General features: G+C 43.0%; 1 protein-coding gene across 4 annotated transcripts in view; it reads right to left on the bottom strand.

Annotated features, from left to right (window-relative positions):
• The window catches only part of TOM1L2 (target of myb1 like 2 membrane trafficking protein), a 62,400-nt gene extending 42,159 nt beyond the window's left edge, over positions 1 to 20,241 (bottom strand). For 3 of the 4 annotated variants that reach the window (XM_050967871.1, XM_050967872.1, XM_050967874.1), the window contains exon 1: positions 20,131 to 20,241. In XM_050967871.1, the coding sequence (XP_050823828.1) occupies positions 20,131 to 20,182 (52 nt within the window). In that variant the 5' untranslated portion in view covers positions 20,183 to 20,241. Of the gene's footprint in view, positions 1 to 18,440; positions 18,684 to 20,130 lie in introns of those variants that run through there. The other variant, XM_050967873.1, reaches the window with a different exon arrangement.
• Positions 20,242 to 20,633: the final 392 nt, after the last annotated feature.

Here is a 20,633-nt window from a genome sequence, read left to right as displayed (position 1 = left end):
TGCAATGAAGTTTGAGAACTCCTGGTTTAACCTAAAACTCTCTTGCTGCAATTTAGGCCCATTGCTTCTTGTCCTGTCCACCGTGGTTAAGGAGCACAATTTATCACCCACCTCTTCATGACAACCTTTTACATACTTGAAGACCTGTGTCCCCCCTCAGTTTTCTCTTTTTCCAGACTAGACAAACCCAATTTTTCAATCTTCCCTCATTGGTCATGTTTTCTAGACCTTTAATCATTTTTGTTGCTCCTCCAGACTGTCTCCAGTTTGTCCCCATCTTTCCTGAAGTGTGGTGCCCAGAACTGGTAGTGCTGAGTAGAGTGAAAATCACTTCTTGTCTCTTGCTTTCAACATTCCTCATACATCCCAGAATGATATGGTGGTTTTTTTTGCATAACAGTATTACATTGTTGATTCATTTAGTTTGTGATCCACTATAACTCCCAAGTCCTTTTCTGCAGTATTCTTTCCCAGGCAGTCATTTCCCATTTTTTGTATTGGTGCAATTGATCATTCCTTCTTAAGGAATAGTGCCCAGAAACTGTGTAGGAACAGGCTATGCAGGAGAGGTAGAAAGTGCTCTTTTGTTTTAACTAAATGCATGGACAAAACAGCTGCTTGCCCTCAGGAGGAACAGTCATTTAAAGTTCTGCTCAGTAGCATCCTAACAAATGAAAGCTGACATGGCGCGCACAAAAGGTCACCTATTACACAGTCCTCTCATACTCAGCCCTTAGTACTTTTGTTTTAAAGCTACAGGCCCGATAGCCCTGGAGACAGGACAGATACAGCACAAGCAACAGCAGTGCAAGCTTCCCTCTCCCTACCCTGACAATGCACCTCAACCCTGACCTCAGAGACCTGCACTGATGAATACGAGGGTAGTTCGATTTCTGTACTCCATCTGACCATGCTGTTGCATCTGCTATTAATGATGCCAGCTGCCAATGTATGGTTTTTGATGAACACTTTCAACAGGATCTGAACGGAGAAGACTGGTTTCAGGTAGGAACTGTATTTAATACATATATCATATGCATGTTTCTAGATTGGAGAAAGAAGTGCTGGTCTTAGGCAGCGCTATGGAAACTTGCCCGAGCTGAATGGTGACAGCATGCAGTAAACAAGGCAATAGGCTGATGTGGGGGTATGTCTAAACAAAAAAAAAAAAAAAAAAAAAGTGTGTTCATACTATGGGTTAAAATAGCAGTGAAGACTCAGACTCATATACTTTAAGGTCAGCGGCAATGTGGCCTTTAACTTGGGTTAACCACTACACTCCAATCCCAGGTTCCCCAGTAGGCTTTAACTTGAGCTGCTAACCTGAGTTAAAAGCAGACTACTTGTGTCTTCACTGCTATTTTCACCCACCATAGCCAACCCCAGTTAAGAACACACCTTTCACTTGCAGCGAAGACATCTGCTAGGATAGAGCTCTCTGAACACTGCGCCCTTTCCTCCAATCAGTAAGTCTGTCTACCAAGTATCGAACAGCAAGAATCATTGTGCTGCACAACACACTTGGAAGACAAGTGGAAATGCCAGTATTGGGCAAAGGTAGCAAGTTATTGCTCATGGACATTTAGATCCTGCCTTGTGTACAAACTACACGCAAAGAGAAAGACTGGTGTTTATGTAGGTGTGGTCTCCAGTCTGAATTGTAAACGTTCTGCTATGCAGATCTAGGTTCTGACAACAGCTAGATAAGCCCTTGGTGTGAAAAACCCATGGATTTCTTTGTACATGGAGAATCTCACCATCCCAAACTAACAAATGAGCCAAGAGATTTGTTCTAAAGAGCAACTCCTGTGTGCATGCAAGATAAATGCATACAGGCGTACTTGTTCCAGAAATTGGAAATCAAGGACATTCTTATTTCAAATCAAGCCCAGGTCCCCGATGAATCAAATTTCCTACCTCCTTTTGGCTTTCAAATGGTATAAAGCATTGATTTCTACCCTTGGTAGTTCACAAGGTAGCAGATCTCAAAACTCTCTACTCTACAGTGGTCATAGATAGAGCAGTGCTTTAATGAAGTGATCCAAGACTGATTTTAGCAAATTAAATCTTTGAGCAGTTTGATTTTCACTCCCTGTCATTACAGCGGTCATCATGGTTAAAACTAGCTACAATATTGGCAGGCTCCTCATCATACCTTCTGCTAACTCACCTTAACCCTGACTGGTCACGCCCTACTCAGATCACTTCTTATAAGCAAAGGCTGTCAAGTTGGGGCCAGTTGTGATGGCTTTATAGCATACACAAAGATCTTTCAAGGACTACAAGTCTTCTGAATAGAGTGTAGAATTACACAAGTTATCCCACAAGTGGAGATACACTGCTGAATCAGAGGATTTGTTCTTCTTAATTGTTCTTCTTAACCTCTAAGGATAGGACAAGAAGCAATGGACTTAAATTGCGGCAAGGGCGGTTTAGGTTGGACATTAGGAAAAACTTCCTAACTGTCAAGGCGGTTAAGCACTGGAACAAATTGCCTAGGGAGGTGGTGGAATCTCCATCATTGGGGATTTTTAAGAGCAGGCTAGACAAACACCTGTCAGGGATGGTCTATATAATACTTGGTTCTGCCTTTAGTGCAGGGAACTGGACTAGATAACCTCTCAAGGTCCCTTTCAGTTCTATGATTTGACATCATGAGACTCAGCACATTTGAGTTCACGCCCAGGAACTAGGACATGGTCCTATTCAAAACACCTACATGGGAAACTAGGATGCCAGAGCTAAGGAACAAATTGTTCTACTGCATCTTCAATCTCACCTCCTCCATGCTCACTTTTTTTTTTAAAGTCAAACTATTAGATATCATTGCAGCTGATGTGAATTTCTGATCAAAGTGCTGCTATTAAAACTGAATATGAACCACCATTCAGTATTTAGAGGTCAATTCTGATGGCATCTTTAAGTACGTCATTCCAAAAGGAGGTCAGTTTCTTTGCCAGACAAAAGGCCAACATTTTCCACTCTGTCACCTTGCTTACTCCATTCTCTCTCTGCTCTCCTTATTCTAAAACTGCTGAGCTTGGCTCTCCAAAGAAAATGGGTCAGCATCAAAAAACATGATTTGAATTGGATTACTGTAGCCCTGGTCCTCTCTCCTGCCTATTGTCACCCTACGTCATGTTTTAGCTACGCTTGGGTTGAAAGCTATTTGGGGCAGGCTGACTGTCTTGTCTCTAGAGCACCATGCACCTTTGTGGTTCTGAATGAATAACCATTTTGTACTGAACCCACAGACTAACTAAACACCAAAATAGCAAAAGAATGGGCACATGCTCAGGACTCAAACTTAAAAATATTTAGTCCACATTCCAAGTTTGAAAGAAGTCTGTTCAAATTTATTGAGGAACAGTCATTTCCCCAATGAACAGTCCGATTCTCTTTTTGAAGACTGTTCACCATATGGCATTAGACTGTGGTTACAAATAAACAGTGCACAGCTACAAACAATGCTCTGCTACTGTGTCTCTTAAGAGGATCTCAAGGTGCTTTATGGTTACATTTCAACATCCCTGTGACACAGGTACAGTATATAAAGCCTATTGTTTAACTACCACTGAAATCCAGCCACTTCTGGACAGAACACAGCACCTGTTTAACAGCAGACAGAACAAGAAGCAAAGCCTACCATATCCATGCCAAAGAGGATTAATATACAAATTAAATTAAATAATTAACTTAAACAAACTTAACATTTATATAGAACTAAGAATGCCTTGTGCCTACATTAGGATCACAATTTCAATAGACAAGAGGAAGAAAAAAATAGATATCCTTACATGTCAGAATAAGGTCTCTTTAATCAGCCTGACCTGGCTTAGCTTATGAGATCCCATAAGGATCACAGCATGTTTGCAGGTGAATAAAACCCTGACTAACCTTAGAGTACAAACTCATATAAGCTGAGCTCCAACAAGGCAATATTGGACTGTGATGAAAAGTGGGGCCTCAGCATCCAGACCTTATTCAAACTGTAAAGATTTGTGTTTTAAGAAAGCCACTTTTATGTAAAATCCCTCCTGTGTGCTTAGACTCCTCTCTTCAACACAGAGAACAGGAGAGGTGAACAGCTGCCTTCAAAAGGGGTCAATGATTTCCATACCTGATGAGCAGGTAAGCCATCCCTGTCAATTAACACATCCTTACTGGGAATTGAGGTAGAAAAAGCAGGGAGAAAGATACATACCAGGCCGTTGCAACCAGGCATTTCTGACCTTTAGTCTTTATCAGAACTCTTGTCTCAGAATGAAGCCACATCATGCCCTGAAATACCCATTTGGGACAAAACTTGAAGCTGCTGTTTCATGCTCTGCACCGACTCCCCAACCAAGGCAGAACCCAGTTCAAGGTTTCAGGAGCAGTTTCACAGAGGGCTCTGAATACTATCTACCACTACTCTTCCTTCATGACCATGACCTCCCATGACAGATATGTTCCACTGGAACAATAAAAGTGTTGAGAAATAGGGATCATGAGTGTGGGAGACAGAACTGTCACAGAAGCTGGACGTAGACACAACAACAACTGTCACATGAAATAAGAATGACCAGAGTCTTCGCCCCTTTCAGTAGTGAATGCAAAACTCCTTTCCACACACAGCAAAGGAAAACCCTATCAATCAAGACCCCTCTCCAACAGGCAGAGGAAAAGAAATATTGGTGGTAGCTATTTGTAAACATTTGGGAGGCTCTCATGTCCTACAGTGATGGGAGCCACACAGTTTCCTATAGAGGTACCTATAGACACGTAATTAAAAACAAGTTTTTCTGGTGCGGCTTGATGGTTTAAATGTGCTGCCCCAAGGGGTAAAGTGGAGTCTGTGCCCCAAGCAGAGCAATACGCTTGCCGGCCAGGAAAAGCATCCTTACTCAGTCTTCTCACTGCAGCTTCCCATCAGTTTGAAATTATTGCTGGTGATGTCATGCTTGGCTGAGGGTGGGATGCAAATGTGCGTATGAGTACCTGTCTGTCTTTTATGCTAGGGACAAGCAGGAGGCCATAGCTTTTTAAAAAAAAAAACATTTGAAATCTAGTGGATTTTCACTTATGTCAGAAAATAAAAAGCTTCCCTTGTCTCTGCTGTATCCTCATTAAAGCTAAGGCACTGACCCAAGTACTGTAAATAGCTGTCCTTCAGAACTAGGTCAAGTGAAAATGTTTCCTTGCCATATCGAGCCATTTTCAAAAATCCAGAGGCATTTATCTGAACCAGGAACTTTAAAAGCAGCATACATTGCACCAATATGCTACATTAGCTCTTTCAGTGATGACCTCTGCAAAATTCCTACCTTACCGTGACCCTGAAGTACTGCAAGGGTTGTGCACTTTTCCAATAGGGTCTGGAATTGGCTAGTGAGTTCCAGCTCATGTCAGAAGTCAGTGCAGATGAAACCTTCCATCGGACGTCTGGACAGGTAGGTAGGTAGCTGTAGCTGTACGTGTAGGGGTGTGTGTGTGTGTGTGTGTGTGTGTGTGTGTGTGTGTGTGTGTGTGTGTGTGTGTGTGTGTGTGTGTACATACACATACGCACACAGTTTTTCTTTAGGTGTTTACTGTTTTATTTCATAGAGAAAGTAATGCTTGTTTAGTTCATTGCCCTCATACAGTGAACTGAAGTACTCTTAAAAGGACAGGTTACACCCTCCTCTAAAAATCAAGTTCTTTGACAACTTCATGTCTTGATTTATTATTGCAGTGTGCAAACCCCTGTGATCGATTAAGCAACACTTCCAGTGCTCTAGTATTAACACATCCCGAGCGTCCATCTTTTGTTTGTGGATGGAAGTGACAAAGGAAGCATAAATCAAAACCCTCTGGATCGTATAAACGTAACCAAAAGTTCTCCCTGGCCTTTTCTGTACTAAGCTGTGACTTACTCAACAAAGTACAGTTGTGACTGAGTGGTATGGTTCAGTGCCAAGTTCGGATTAGTCATCCAACTCCATTCTGATACATCGAATCAACTTTCACTCCTTCCCCTGACCACAACAAGGCAGCCGTGTTTGTGTACAGATGTCATGAAGTTACAGTCATGCATCTTGGTTGGCTACTGTACACATTCCACCAATTGTTGGCCAAAACATTTTTTGTACAGTTTTCAGTTCTCTATCAGTTTTGGATAACTAAGCAGGCCAGATTCCTCATGTTATGCAAGGGTGAACCGCATGGTGTTTTAACTGAATATAGCAGGTATTAAAAAAGGCTTCCTTTAGGGGGAACAAAAGATTGCTTAATTCAAAGAGTGACCATATGCAAATTATTTATGATTGGAGGAAGGCAGGAGATCTGAATATCTATCACAAGATATTTTTTAAAAATCCTGAAAAGCTTTTCTAGTATGTACTTTAATAGCCAGAAAATATTGTCCTTACCAATAAAGACAAGAAGCTCCAATGAAAGCCTCAACAAGCTTCTTATTCACATTCATGAAACTTTCCTATTTAGTTAGAAAACACAACTGAACTTCCAATATTTGTTTGCCCAAAATTCCAAGGGGGTGAAGCTAAAGATTCATCTTCCAACCTGGCCTTTTTCCAATTAACAAGTATATACAAATACTCTATATAAAGGATATATTGACCTCAAAATTTTATAGGATGGCAAAGGGAAAATTGCATAAACAAGCTAGTTTAAAATACATTAAAAAATACAGGTGGACTGACACCATCCATACAATGTAAAAAAATTACTACCTTTGAAACCAAAGAGATGAAACCATGAGGTATGGAAAAGAGGAGAGTATACCGCAGGTCAGCATTTACATTACATTTAAGATTCTGGAGCTTGACAACCTAGTTACATTACGTGACAAACTTAAAAGCACAAATAAGAGTGAGGATGGATGTCAGTGTTTAGTTCTGTCACCTCCTCGCTCATTGGAGGGTGTTTAATTTCAAACAAATACAGGTAAAGAAGCAGCCTTTATGAAAATTATGGAGGATCAGTGTGTCCGTGAACTACATTTGAAATCCATCGGTGCTTGATGGTTAATTCTGTACTACATGAATAAAGCAAGTTCTAATAACCCATTTGGGACTTCACTCCAGTGCTTACAAGCAATGTGTCTTTCATATTCATAAAACAAAACTAATTACCTTTCATGGGTGAAATGTTCTAAGAATTTCCAAACCACTGTAGCCTCAAAGGCTAAAATCCCTTCTCATATTTAAAAAACTCCCCCGCCTGCCCACCCATTCGTAACAAGTTTTGTTTGCTGCAAACAACAAACTGCTGGATTTTTTTCACCTTGCAGAACCCCTAATCAGTATTCTATTTTTTGCAGGTCACTACTAAAGTCAATTGCCTGCATTCTCACTTGTTCAAAATAAATGTAAACATTAATTACACTTAGTAAAAAAGAGAAGCAAACTCTGTCATTCCCACACAGAAACTAGTTATAAAAACAGACATACTTCACAACTATAGCACTACTACAGATTGACAAGCAAAACAATGTACTTAATTATAGGTGGAACCATTAAAATATATGCATGTAATGACAACATAGGTGGAACCAAACAAATCATGCACTACTCTGATTGCACAACATTGCACCTCATCCCTCTCCAATATTTCTATGCATAAGAAAACTTGAATTCAGTGCCATCTGGAAGATGCGGGTTACCCAACAAGCAGCAGAAAACAAGGCAGTCAGATATCCGTAGCTTTTTGAGGTAGCCAAGTTGCAATACGCACCAGGAAGTGCATCAATTTGCTTCTCTAATCCATTGCCTTCCTTCACATCACTAAAAAGAACGCAGTAGACTTTGTTAAAAGGCAACAATCTCCGCCTCACTCAAGTTCCTGTGGCTTAAACAGTATACCACTGACACTAGTTTTAAAGGTTTCCTTTCTATAGAAGTTGGGTTAAATGAAACCCTATAAGGTGAAAGAAATAATTTTGCGCTAAAGCCGTTTCCACTGGGGTAGTCTGTTGTCAGCCGCCCCTTCCAAGAGGCCAAGCTCATTAGGCAGGCAAATGCTTGAGGGTTACATTTTCAAAGCACTTGTTCGGAAGTTATGGGCAGAAATCCTACAATGGTTAACAAGATGTGCGTATGTAACTCTTCTTGTACTGCTTTGAAAATGTAGCTCCTCAGTCCCTACTGACTCGAGGGTTAACCATTTCAATTCTACTTCAAAGCCCTTGGATTTTATGTCGCAGTGCAATGTTTAGCTATGAAGCTAAAATAGAGCTTGGGTGCTACATTTTATATCCGGAAAATGTCTTTGCAATTTTCATTAGAACTGGGCAGGAAACAGTTTTCCAGTCCTGCAGGACTTTAACGTTAAAAAAATGTTTCCCATCCCAAATCAGGACAAAAAGCCAAAATCCTAAAGATTTTATGAACCAAAAAAATCCATAAAAAGTTTCAGATTGGGTCAATGAAATAGAAAAGGATGTCTTGTAGGTGGGTGAAGTCATCACTTTCTGCAGGGATGGAGCTATATGGTGTTAAGGACCTCACAGAACATTCCATAGTCTGCTCCTCAAATAAGGTCCTGCATTGCAGTGCCTGACTCTGCCACCATCCCCAGAAGAGGGCCATATAAGAACTCCCAACTCATCCAGCTGCATCAAAAACAAATTTAATGCTTCCAGGGAACTTTGCTGGAAACCAGATTTTCATCACCCACTCGTGTTAAGTCACTACATTAGATGGAGACTTTAAAGGCTGCTTTACTTATTACAGTAACACACACACACACACACACACACTAATGAGCTGTAATGTCAAGAAAACAATCACAACCGAATTCTGACCCATTTTGTTTTCTGTTTAACTTTAATCACTTTCCAAGTCTGACAGCTGCTCAAACTTAATTGCTCGTTATGCCTGTAAATAAAAACTGATCTTACTCTGATTAGCCAACCATTTCATGGCTGCCACAATAATTTCTTGGTTAATAAATGATTTGATGTTTAGCAGTATTTACCAAATCTCAGCAAAATATATTGGTGGTACACTGTTTCTTTTCCCTAAAATACCCTTTTACTTAGAACAGGGGTTGGCAACCTTTCAGAAGTGGCATGCCGAGTCTTCATTTATTCACTCTAATTTAAGGTTTTGCGTGCCAGTAATACATTGCAATATATTTAGAAGGTCTCCTTCTATAAGTCTATAATATATAACTAAACTATTGTTGTATATAAAGTAAATATGGTTTTTAAAATGTTTAAGAAGCTTCATTTAAAATTAAATTAAAATGCAGAGCCCCCGGACTGGTGACCAGGACCCAGGCAGCGTGAGTGCCACTGAAAAATCAGCTTGCGTGATACCTTTGGCACGCGTGCCATAGTTGCCTATCCCTGACTTAGAACTTAAAATGTCATCGTTATAGAAGGCAATTCAGATAGAAACCAAATTATTTATTATTGCCTATTCCACATTAGGCCCTAGTGGCAAACATAATGGCACCCATAAATCAAGGTCCCTTGCTTGCACCTTTTCTTCTGCTTTTGTCCCTGTTATTGTGACATCGCTTGCCATGTACTTGATTTCTTGGGAAATACTCCAGAGCACTCTGATTATAACTGCTTACAATGATACAAGATAGATTTCTAGATTATAAATAAAATGTGCTAGCAGAGCCTAAAAGTCTAAATAGTGAGATGAAAATCAAGTAGCCAAATTATGTAGTGGTCAACATCTGTTTAACATACAGATAAGCAATTTAGCACGCAACATGGGTGCTCTTTCATTGATACTAAGCAATCAAAACTCCAGATGGCTTAACTGACGAAGGAGTCAATGCAAACACTTTTGACAAACATTCTTAACGCCACTACATTTTAATCTACAGTAACCACTATCTCTCATCAATGTATCTTCTACAGCTCCAAAAATAAACCCTTTAGACAGAAGTTAAGCAGGCAAAATTTTAGTCCACAAGGAAAAGTTAAGCAGTTTGAGTTATGCGAATACAAGGGGAAAAGACAACCATTCTTCAGCTTTTCTAGATCAAAAATGACTGAAAGTAGAGACTTAAGACTTCCCCTCTTGGAAGACTTAAAGGGCCAACTTTGAAATCATCATGATCAGTCTTTTTAAAACTACAAATGCTGAAAAAAAGTAATTTCATACTTCCACATTAAAAGTAGTATTTGGTTCTCAGAATGCAAGCAGGATGCTTCTGTTAAGAATGGGCAGACTTAAGGATGTATTTGTTAGCTTGGGAAGCCAAAGTGGCCCAGAATTACTAAGCGCTGCAGGACTGCAACCCCCTTTAGGTTTAAAGGAACCTTCAAGCTCTGCTGGCAAAGCCGCTGGAGCTGCAATTTCTATAAGTCTAATAATTAGCTGTTGGGTTTTTGGGGGCGGGGAGGAGTAGAATGTCTTTTTCTTTTAAAAAAAACCATGGGGAATATAAATGAAGAAAGCTGTAATGAATGCAAGGTTAAAGTTGAGAAACAAGCACTCAAAAGTCAGCATTAAGGTCCCTTCTGCCATATTAACTCAGCCATGCCATGAATATGATTTTTTTATTCACGTTATTCTTGTCAAATGCAAAGTTCATTAAACTTCTCTCTGCAGATGTATCCCATAAAAATACAAAGGATGCAACATGGCTAAGTTAACAGAATTCTCTGTTAACTTAGCTACTACCTCTCAGGAAGGCGGGTTACCCAAAACATCAGGAGAGATAAGCATCTACACTGAAACACTACAGTACCACAGCTGTGTCGCTGTAGCATTTTAAGTGTAGACACAGCCTAGAAGTGTGGGAAAACATTTTAATCAAGTTTGTAACAATTATCTGCTCTCATTTTGCATGGCATCTTCTGACCTGAATTTGAACAGACGAGCTCTTGCCAGGCAGCCACTCTTTCTAGCTCAGAATGTCTGACTACTAAATGGGAGAACAGTCTGCACATGCTTGCCATACAATAACAAGATTTACAAGCTCTTACCCAAAGCACAACAGGTTTAACTGGAATGTGTACTTGTCTTCTCAGTTTCCTGACACTGCTTGTGACTAGCCAGCCTCCTTTTTGCATCTCGTAGCATAGTTTGGCATTGTTCATACGCTGAGCCCCTGGAGGGTTCCTGGGTTACCCTGATTCTCAAGTTAGAGATGCAGCGTTAAATGTGGTCCAGTGTGGATACTCTGACCTCAGCATTGTCTTGATATAAACACACTTAATCAGTTTATGCATTTATGCAATCCTTGATTTTTTGGGATACTTTATTACAGCATTTGATCCCTGCATTGCTCATCATACTGCTCCAGATTGTACAGGACAGTAGTAATGTAGTGTTTTGTTTTTTAAAAGAGGCTGATAGATTGAAGCGATACATGGGTTGACTCTATTTTCATTTCACCTTCTGGAATAGCTTTAGGAGTATTTATAAATAAGAGAGTTGAAAGATTTGGAACCATGGAGAAACAACTCGTTAAACTAAAGTAAACCATCTGATCCTAAGGGAAAAGGGGTTCAGACATAGCTTGGCATTCAGGTTAACGCTTTATTGGGCACAAGAACCAGCCTCTTTCAAAAGAATCCTTTTCAAGGAAGAATATCTGAAATGAATAAACAGAATAATCAGGAATAAAATAGATCTTCTGGCAGCATAGTATGTGACTAAAACACAGCAGACATGGCACTTTAGAAAGGACTGGGTTTTTGCCTTCCCACATTAAACCAGTTTTTAAAATGCAGAGAAGATGTTTGCATGGATGCAAGCAGAAAGCTGTGTTTGAATGCTAGTGCTGCAGGACCTCTGTGGGTTCACAGCACCAGTCGCCACAAAAATCCCTTTGATATTACACCAAACACAAGCCACCACAAACAGGCTCGCCCTCGAGTACATTTCATAATACTTGGGGCTTCTATAAGAATCGTTCTTCCAATGAGTTCAAAGCACTTAAATATTTTAGCTTCTCATCACCTATACATTGTAAAGATTCTGAAACCACAGCATACAGAATTAAGTGCCTAGCCCAAGGTCACCTACTAAGACACTGGCAGAGCCAAGAATAGACGGAAGTAGTGCTGGTCAGTCCACCACCACCCAACTAAACACAATACTGTCTCTCCAAATACTAAAAGTTTCTTTCCTCCCAGTAAGAGATCATTTTACAGAAATATCACCAAGCGCCATATCAAATGCCTTATTCACCTTCAATGAAAGTTTAATTAAAGGCTGGTCCCAATTTAAGAATTCAAATTATTCTAACATTCCTTTTATGAAAGTTTTCTTAATTCAGCATTCCAGAAACATACCCAGAGAAAGCAAGAAATAGTACTGCACGCAAATTGTTTCAAATAAAGAGACATCTATGGGAGATTTAAAAACTAAAACTGAATGTTGGGTGTCCATTAATTTTTTAGCATGCTTTTAAAGATATAGGACTTGAAGCAATATCAAACTGTGAGCTGGCCATCCTCAGATTGTAACCTGGTACATATAGGTTTATATTTAGAAACAAATGGAATATACATGTAAGCATGCTATGCTGCAGCAGATCAAGCTACATTATTCAAAAACACATAGTCTAATACTTTCATGAGCAGCAATCTACTTTTGTGACTATAAAAATCAATCCAGCTTTAGGAATCTGCTATTAAATGGTATTATAGTAATTATCCAGCTCTCACATATATGTAGTTTCCCTAAGCTACCAGATTCATGACTCAGTGTTTATTTTCTCCTTTTAAAAGCAAGATACTAATTTTGCTAAGAGATTTTCTCTGCAACACATTATCACGAAGTGAAAGCAGATCTAAGTAATCTTATAAAACTAAAAGCGCCTTATCATCAGACTGTTTTGCATGACTAGCATAATTCCATATGAACACCGGGAGACTGGATTTTGACCACAGTCCATGTTATTTTAGGTACCTATATAGAGAATAGCATCTCCATCCCATTCACAATGAGCTGGCAACTCATGTATATTTTTGATGTATTCAAGTACCATATATTGTGTCTAGAAATCTGACACAAAATAGTTATTCCAATTTTGCAGTGGAGGAGAATCCACCTACAGAACAATGTACAGTACATATGTGTCTCTGTATAAAGTCTCAAGACATATGCTGGCTTTTTTTTGAGTGGATGGAGGGGGGAGGGTGACAATAGAAGTCATGAGAATGGAACACTTTACTAGCAAAACAGATAAACATGCTCTTTAAAGGCTTGATTTTGTTCTTGGGAAAAGGCATTTTCCTGAAGAATGACTCTTACCAGCTTTACACCATAACAAAACAAACATTTACTCTGAAAGGAATTTAGAGACACTGCACATATGGACGATGAAACATGGGTTAATTTTCTCTAGATTTTTAGTTTTTGTTGTCCACCACAATACATTTTTCTAGTCCTGCATTTGCTGTTAAAAATAAAACTAGCTCTTGAACAAATGTGTTTAAGTCTGTCATAAAACATGTTAGAGGATATTTCAAGGAAACATTTAAATATTTCCTGGGGGTGGAGGGAGGGGGAGAAAGGGAAAATAAAAGATGTTAAGAGCCAAGAAGACTGCACCAATATTTCATTTTATGAAAAAACTCTACAAACAGATTCTCTCTGCACCATATTCATCATTACTTTAACTGCCTTGAAATGGAAACTACGAGTGCTTTGATAAAAATCGATTGAAAGGTTGTCTGGTTTCCTGTTGCTTCAATAAAGTACCTCTGTATCCTCTGCTGAAACACTGTTTTTGTAACTTCCTTAAACAAACCTATTTAGTAAATCTCAACAGTTAGCACTGTGCAACCGGCTGAAAAAGGATTCCCGGGCAAGGGTCCAATCCTGCACTCCATCCTCAGGCAAAGGTCTTAGAATCAGTTGGTGTTTGACTAATAAATGCAGCATGACAGCCATAAAGGTACTATAATGCTAAACATTTGGAGTCCTGGTTATTAGAAAAACAACTTCCAAAATTACTCTGGGCATGGTGCAAGGTTTTGCTCCAGAAACTTCCTTCTCCATTTCTAGTACATTGTTGTCAAACTGCAAGTTTTAGGTAGTTGTAATTCTAAATTCAAGTCTTCTCCTGGTCCTGCGTTAGCACAGCCTTTTGGTCACAGCCAATCAGGCCTCCTAGGTCTCTGTTGAAAAGGACTGATTGAAGCAGTTCTCATGATGGACCTCATTGTTCCCAAAGATGGATATGCACATTCGTTATTTGTTCTACCTGTGAGGAGCCCATTTCACAGATCACTGCTCAGCGTCAGCCCTTTGCACTTGAGGATGTTTACAAAAATTCAACACAGCAAGATTTGATTTGGATTTAAACTTTCCCCTGCAGTGTTTACAAAGATCTCACCAGTTCAGGAGATGTAGAAAATGGAACTGTTTTCCTTGTGGAAGCAGAATGAAGAGCAAAAAATACACAGGAAGCATGAACAAAAAGGTCAGCTGTACTTCAGATTCTTGTAATCCAATCAGTTTTAATAATCTAAAATGAGTTTAGCAACACAGGGAAAGGATATTTGTTTTAATAACCTTTAATCAAGCAGTGACCCTTTAAAGGTGATTCTCTTGAGCAAGCAAAAATAAGCATGCAATTTAAAGAGAGGATTTCCAACCTGGACGCACGGACTCTTGTTATTGGAAAATGTAGTCTCATCTGAGGAGAGTGCTATCACCAGTTTCCAAGCAATTGGCTTCACCACTTTACTACACACTTTTCTGTATTCTTCCTATTGTCAGGTCAGCAGCATTTCTAAACAATGTTTTGCATTCTCAGAATATAGATTTACCTGGAGTTCATCCTTCCACATAAAACTATTTTTCCCAATTCACTCTGTGAGCCTATAATAAAAATCTAGGTTTGCGTTCACTACCTAAAATTAATCTGAACAGATGCGACAACACAGCCATTCTGCAACCATTGAGAACCTCCACACACACAGCCTCGCCCCTTCAGAAGAGCCTGGGTAAACAGACAAGCTTTGCATTGTTCCATGAAGGTCAACACATTTAGGCTCTTTTAGTCCATGAGAAGATGTAAATTCCACAGGCGAGCACGTTTCACTAAGAATACTCTGGCAGCAGCCCTAGATTTACAAATCTAGACACTATCAGCTCATTTAATTCAGCTGGTCTCAACTACAGGAGTAGAATTTGAGGTGAGAGGCAGTGATATACAGAGCTGAAATCACAAAAGGGTATTACAGTTTTGAGACCAACAGTTTGAACTGCATCTGGAAAGCCAGCCAGTACAATCATGGCGCAGAGCTGTAATGTTATGCTCCATGCCAGAAGCACAGTTAAGCATGTGAGAGGCCACATTCTGAACAAGCAAACTTTCCAGGTCATCTTCAAGAGTAGTCCTGTGTAGACTGCGCTGCATTAATCCAACCAGAATGTTACTAATGTGTAGAAAACTGGTGAGGACCACATCTAGAAGGGACGGTCACAACCTCCTAGTCATCTGACAACCTGGTGGGGAAACTGTAATCTTCTATTTACCCATAAAACATGTATTGAGAGGCAGTATATTGTCTATATTAACCTCTCTGTATCTCAGTCTCCCCACCTATAAAATGGGGATAATGATTCCTACCCACATTTGAGATGTACAGATGAAAAGCATTACAAAATGAACCAAGTATTATTTGTTTAAATAAATTCACACACAGCATCCAGGTGGATCCCAACAGCAGAGTGAGATTCCCCACAACGCCCTACCAACACACCTCAGCCTTGCTTTGCAGGGACCATTTTTAGAGATGAGAAGATAGCTCAATCTTCACAGTCCATTTTCTTTATAGCCCATCTAATCCATAGCCTCTCTCCTTACACTTACATTGTGGCTTTCAGTTAGAGGCAGCCGTGGTGGTTTTTGTGCAGTGGACACTTGGCCACTGGAAATGGAGCAAAGCAATTTGCCAAAAATCAGATGTAAATAACTTTCACACACCATGAACTTGGCTGGAATTTGATCGGTCAATTTAGATGTGAAAGATGCTATATATCCCCATTACTAAATCTCTGAGTCCATCAGAGTCCCATCCTAGTAATCCAAATAAATAATAGTATTTTCCTGATCATAACCATACTTCAAGCAACAGTTTATTGGAAAGGTCGCTCCAGCTTCTGAGGAAAGATGAAATGCCTTGTACTAGCTCTCTCAGCTCTTCAAAACCCACCCCCGAAATCTTCTTTTTCAAACCTGACATTTACCTAAAGACATTCTGTATGCTCTTAATTAAATTTTCATGTGAACCACTGCTGCTTCCTGGCAGAGAAAATACACATTCCACCTGCGCTTACGGCCTTCCATAATTTTCTACAGTTCTCTAATATGGTAAGCATCAGGCCTCGACTGCAAACACCAACACAGTGTTCAACACAATATGCTTAAATGGAACTACGAAATCATTTCTAGGGGGTTATTTAAATCACCAATAGAAATAGTACAACAAATAATTGTACCTCACAAGCTCATTCAAGCAGAACCGCAGAACACTGCTCTGTGAGAAAGCCTTGTTTTTGTTGTATTGGTACCTTGGAAAGGCATGCCTGGCACTTGTAGGACAGGCAGCAAAACTTTTCTTCCAGAACAAAATCTGCTGATGTCTTCCACCAAAAGAGGAGGAAAATTCTTAAAATCCAACAATCTTACAGGATGTACATATCACTAATGCTGCATAAACTGACTTAAACATAGCTCAATCAACGCTTTGCTGTCATAGAGACTTTGAACAGGCAGTGACTGCCTATTATTAATTCCAAGAGAACAAGGGGCAGGAAGGGGATGAAAGAACTAACATGAAGCTTTAAATACTTTGAGCATGATTACAAGGAAGAGATGGAGAAGCAGAAGAAAAAGAAGGCTGGAACACAGATTTTATTAGATAAAATTACTAAGAGACTTAGGAAGGCACCGTTACATCACTTACTGATGTTAAATCAGACAATAAATAGATCAGACACTATTCCTTTCTCTAACATTGTTTCCTGTAGCTCCCTTATCCAACCAGCTAAGCAGACAGCTGCCCTGGCAGATGCTTATCAGGTGGATAAATGCAACAAAGCAAACCCACTTTAAAATCACATTTAACTTTCACCACCATTATTATATCCAGAAACACTCAGCACTTCTTACCATAATCTAAAGAAACAAACCTCCCCGAGATTGCTACTGACAGCTGGCTTGACAGATATACATACGCTATGTGCATTCTGCCAAAGTCAGAGTTCAGTCATCTTCAAAGCACAGTGCAACACTTATCTGTTTGATCACATTTTTTGGTTCTAATAGGGAGTGCTGGCGTGGGAAGGTAAAGTATAGGAACTTTTCTGGTTTTGTGGCCAGAACTGCCACTTTATAAACGATTTTCATTTTTGTACACACACAGTCTGCACAACCCTCAGACGAAGTAGAGAAGTATTATCCCCATTTTACAAATGGGGAAACTGAGACACAGAATAGTTAAGGGTAAGGTTTACCCTGAGCACCAGGGTTAGTCTAGCCCAGGGGTGAGCGGCCACACAGCAAAGCCTTACCCAAGTCACTGTGCCCTCACTGGTGCTGCGCTCCTGTGTGTGTCACTAGATCTCTGGGGATATACCCCACGGCTCTTTGTGCTGCAGTAAGCTAAGCCACTCTGTAATTCTCTCCCAGTGAATTGCGGAAGAATGTGTCTGTCCTACTGGGCACACAGTGGAATTGTGTGAAGGCTCTGGAGGACTATCAGCACTCAGTCTGTGCCCTCATTGTAAGGTGAGTGAGTTCACAGCCCGAGTGAAAGTAGAACCTAGGCTTTAATCCAGACTCCAGCTAGCCAGGGTTAAAAACATCAATAAAACCCGTGTACACACCTGGGAGGACGGTTGGGACAACACCTTGGGCTACCTCTCACATGAACACATACCCTGCATGACTTACTTGCCCAAGGTCAAAAAAAGAGAGAGAGAGAAAGCCAAGAACAGGGACAGGATTAAAACTTGGAACTTTTTCACTTCTAAGCCTGTGCTTACGGCTCCAGACTATGCAGCCTTCCCTGTATATAAACATACAATCCCCAAAGCAGATATTCAGGGGAAAGAAGCAACAGCCCAAATACAGGTTATTTGGGTCTAGGAAGGAATTGACTTCCTGGGACACCATAACACTGGTTGCTTAGAAAAGCAGATTGAAGTGGGCAAGATCCTTTAGTAGCATCAGGGTACCCTGCCCTGTTATACTCCTGCTTTTATATATATAAAAACATATATATATGGAGATATACCTATCTCACAGAACTGTAAGGGACCTTGAAAAGTCATTGAGTCCAGTCCCCCGCCTTCACTAACACAGGTGCTAGTATCTCAGCTGTCACCGGAAACCCCACAGGAAAGGGGATTTCAGCAAGATTTTGTTTGTGAAGCAGGACACCCGTACCATTCAAACCAGGCCCTGGGGACAACCCTGAGAAACACAGACCACAGCAATGAACAGGCCATGGGCACCCCAGCACTCACCTCCACAGGGGCTCTGCAAGCCCTCCCCGGCCAGCGCCTCCCCACACAAGCTCTCACCGTAAGGTGCCAGACCCTCAAGATCCCACCAGTTTGGATTCCCCCCTCACCCACTCTCTTCTGTGGCGGGACTCTTGTCTCCACCAAGCTTAACCCTACTGAAGTCTGCCCTCACCCCACCAGCTGGGGTCCCGTTTATGCAGATCTGCCCCTCCCCTGGTTTGCCGCACGCATGGCTCCTCCCCAGGCCCAGCTCTAGCCCCCTGAGCTCTGTTCTCTCCTTCCCCCACCCAGCCTGGCTCTGCCCCTTTTATCCCCACCCTGGGCTCTTCCCCTCCTCCCCAACTCAGCCTGGCTCTGCCCCCTTTACCTCCACCCCGGGCTCTTCCCCTCCTCCCCCACTCAGCCTGGCTCTGCCCCTTTTATCCCCACCCTGGGCTCTTCCCCTCCTCCCCCACTCAGCCTGGCTCTTCCCCTTTTACCCCCACCCCAGGCTCTTCCCCTCCTCCCCCACCCAGCCTGGCTCTGCCCCCTTTGCCCCCACCCCGGGCTCTTCCCCTCCTCCCCCACCCAGCCTGGCTCTGCCCCCTTTGCTCCCCATCCTGGACTCTTCCCTCTCCTCCCTCACTCAGCCTGGCTCTGCCCCCTTTACCCCCTATCCTGGGCTCTTCCCTCTCCTCCCCCACTCAGCCTGGCTCTGCCCCCTTTTACCCCCACCCCGGGCTCTTCCCCTCCTCCCCCACCCAGCCTGGCTCTGCCCCCTTTGCTCCCCATCCTGGGCTCTTCCCTCTCCTCCCCCACTCAGCCGGGCTCTGCCCCCTTTACCTCCACCCCGGGCTCTTCCCCTCCTCCCCCACTCAGCCTGGCTCTGCCCCCTTTACCCCCACCCCGGGCTCTTCCCCTCCTCCCCCACTCAGCCTGGCTCTTCCCCTTTTACCCCCACCCCAGGCTCTTCCCCTCCTCCCCCACCCAGCCTGGCTCTGCCCCTTTTACCCCCACCCCGGGCTCTTCCCCTCCTCCCTCACTCAGCCTGGCTCTGCCCCCTTTACCCCCACCCCAGGCTCTTCCCCTCCTTCCCCACCCAGCCTGGCTCTGCCCCCTTTGCCCCCTATCCTGGGCTCTTCCCTCTCCTCCCCTACTCAGCCTGGCTCTGCCCCCTTTACCCCCACCCCGGGCTCTTCCCCTCCTCCCCAACTCAGCCTGGCTCTGCCCCCTTTACCCCCACCCCGGGCTCTTCCCCTCCTCCCCCACTCAGCCTGGCTCTGCCCCCTTTACCCCCACCCCGGGCTCTTCCCCTCCTCCCCCACCCAGCCTGGCTCTGCCCCCTTTGCTCCCCATCCTGGGCTCTTCCCTCTCCTCCCCCACTCAGCCGGGCTCTGCCCCCTTTACCTCCACCCCGGGCTCTTCCCCTCCTCCCCCACTCAGCCTGGCTCTGCCCCCTTTACCCCCACCCCGGGCTCTTCCCCTCCTCCCCCACTCAGCCTGGCTCTGCCCCCTTTACCCCCACCCCGGGCTCTTCCCCTCCTCCCTCACTCAGCCTGACTCTGCCCCCTGTACCCCCACCCCGGGCTCTTCCCTCTCCTCCCTCACTCAGCCTGGCTCTGCCTCTAGTTACTCCCTCATGTACCCCAGTTACTCCCCCAGGCGCTCCGCCCTCCTCCCCAGGCCCGGCTGTGCCCCGGCCCCCCCTCACCCAGGCTCTGCCCCACCGGGGTGCTGAACGGATTCCCCAGCAGAAACTCCATCTTGGGATGACAACAAACAGCCGGCCCGGGCTCCGCTCCAGCCGCGGCCTCCTCCTCTCCTTGACCGGCACCCTCACTGACCAACCGGAGACTCCGCCGCCGCCATCAGCCCGCCCACCGAGCCCCCACTGGCCAGGACACAGACCTCCCCCGACTGCACTGGGGGCAGATCATGCCAATCACTGTCAGTCCTGCCTCCCCGCCCCTCCACCAATCAGAGCCCCCGTCCCAAAGTTACACACCCCCCCGTGACTGAGTGGTGGGGGGCGGAACCTCCTATACCGATACTTGCCATTGGACAATCTTCCACTAAGCCTCCAATTCTATTGGGCAATGGCCACACCAGTCGCTGAAGCTCCAGCCCTCCTATAGCTAGAACCGGTTCTGATTGGCCGACACTGCTTTTTTGCGTTCTGATTGGTGTCAAAGCTTCAGCCCGCTTTTCTAAGTC

The sequence above is a fragment of the Gopherus flavomarginatus genome, chromosome 9, assembly GCF_025201925.1.
Source record: "Gopherus flavomarginatus isolate rGopFla2 chromosome 9, rGopFla2.mat.asm, whole genome shotgun sequence".
Taxonomy (NCBI): domain Eukaryota; kingdom Metazoa; phylum Chordata; order Testudines; family Testudinidae; genus Gopherus; species Gopherus flavomarginatus.
The sequence above is the reverse complement of the archived record's forward strand: the minus strand, read 5'-3'. Positions and strand labels throughout refer to the sequence as shown.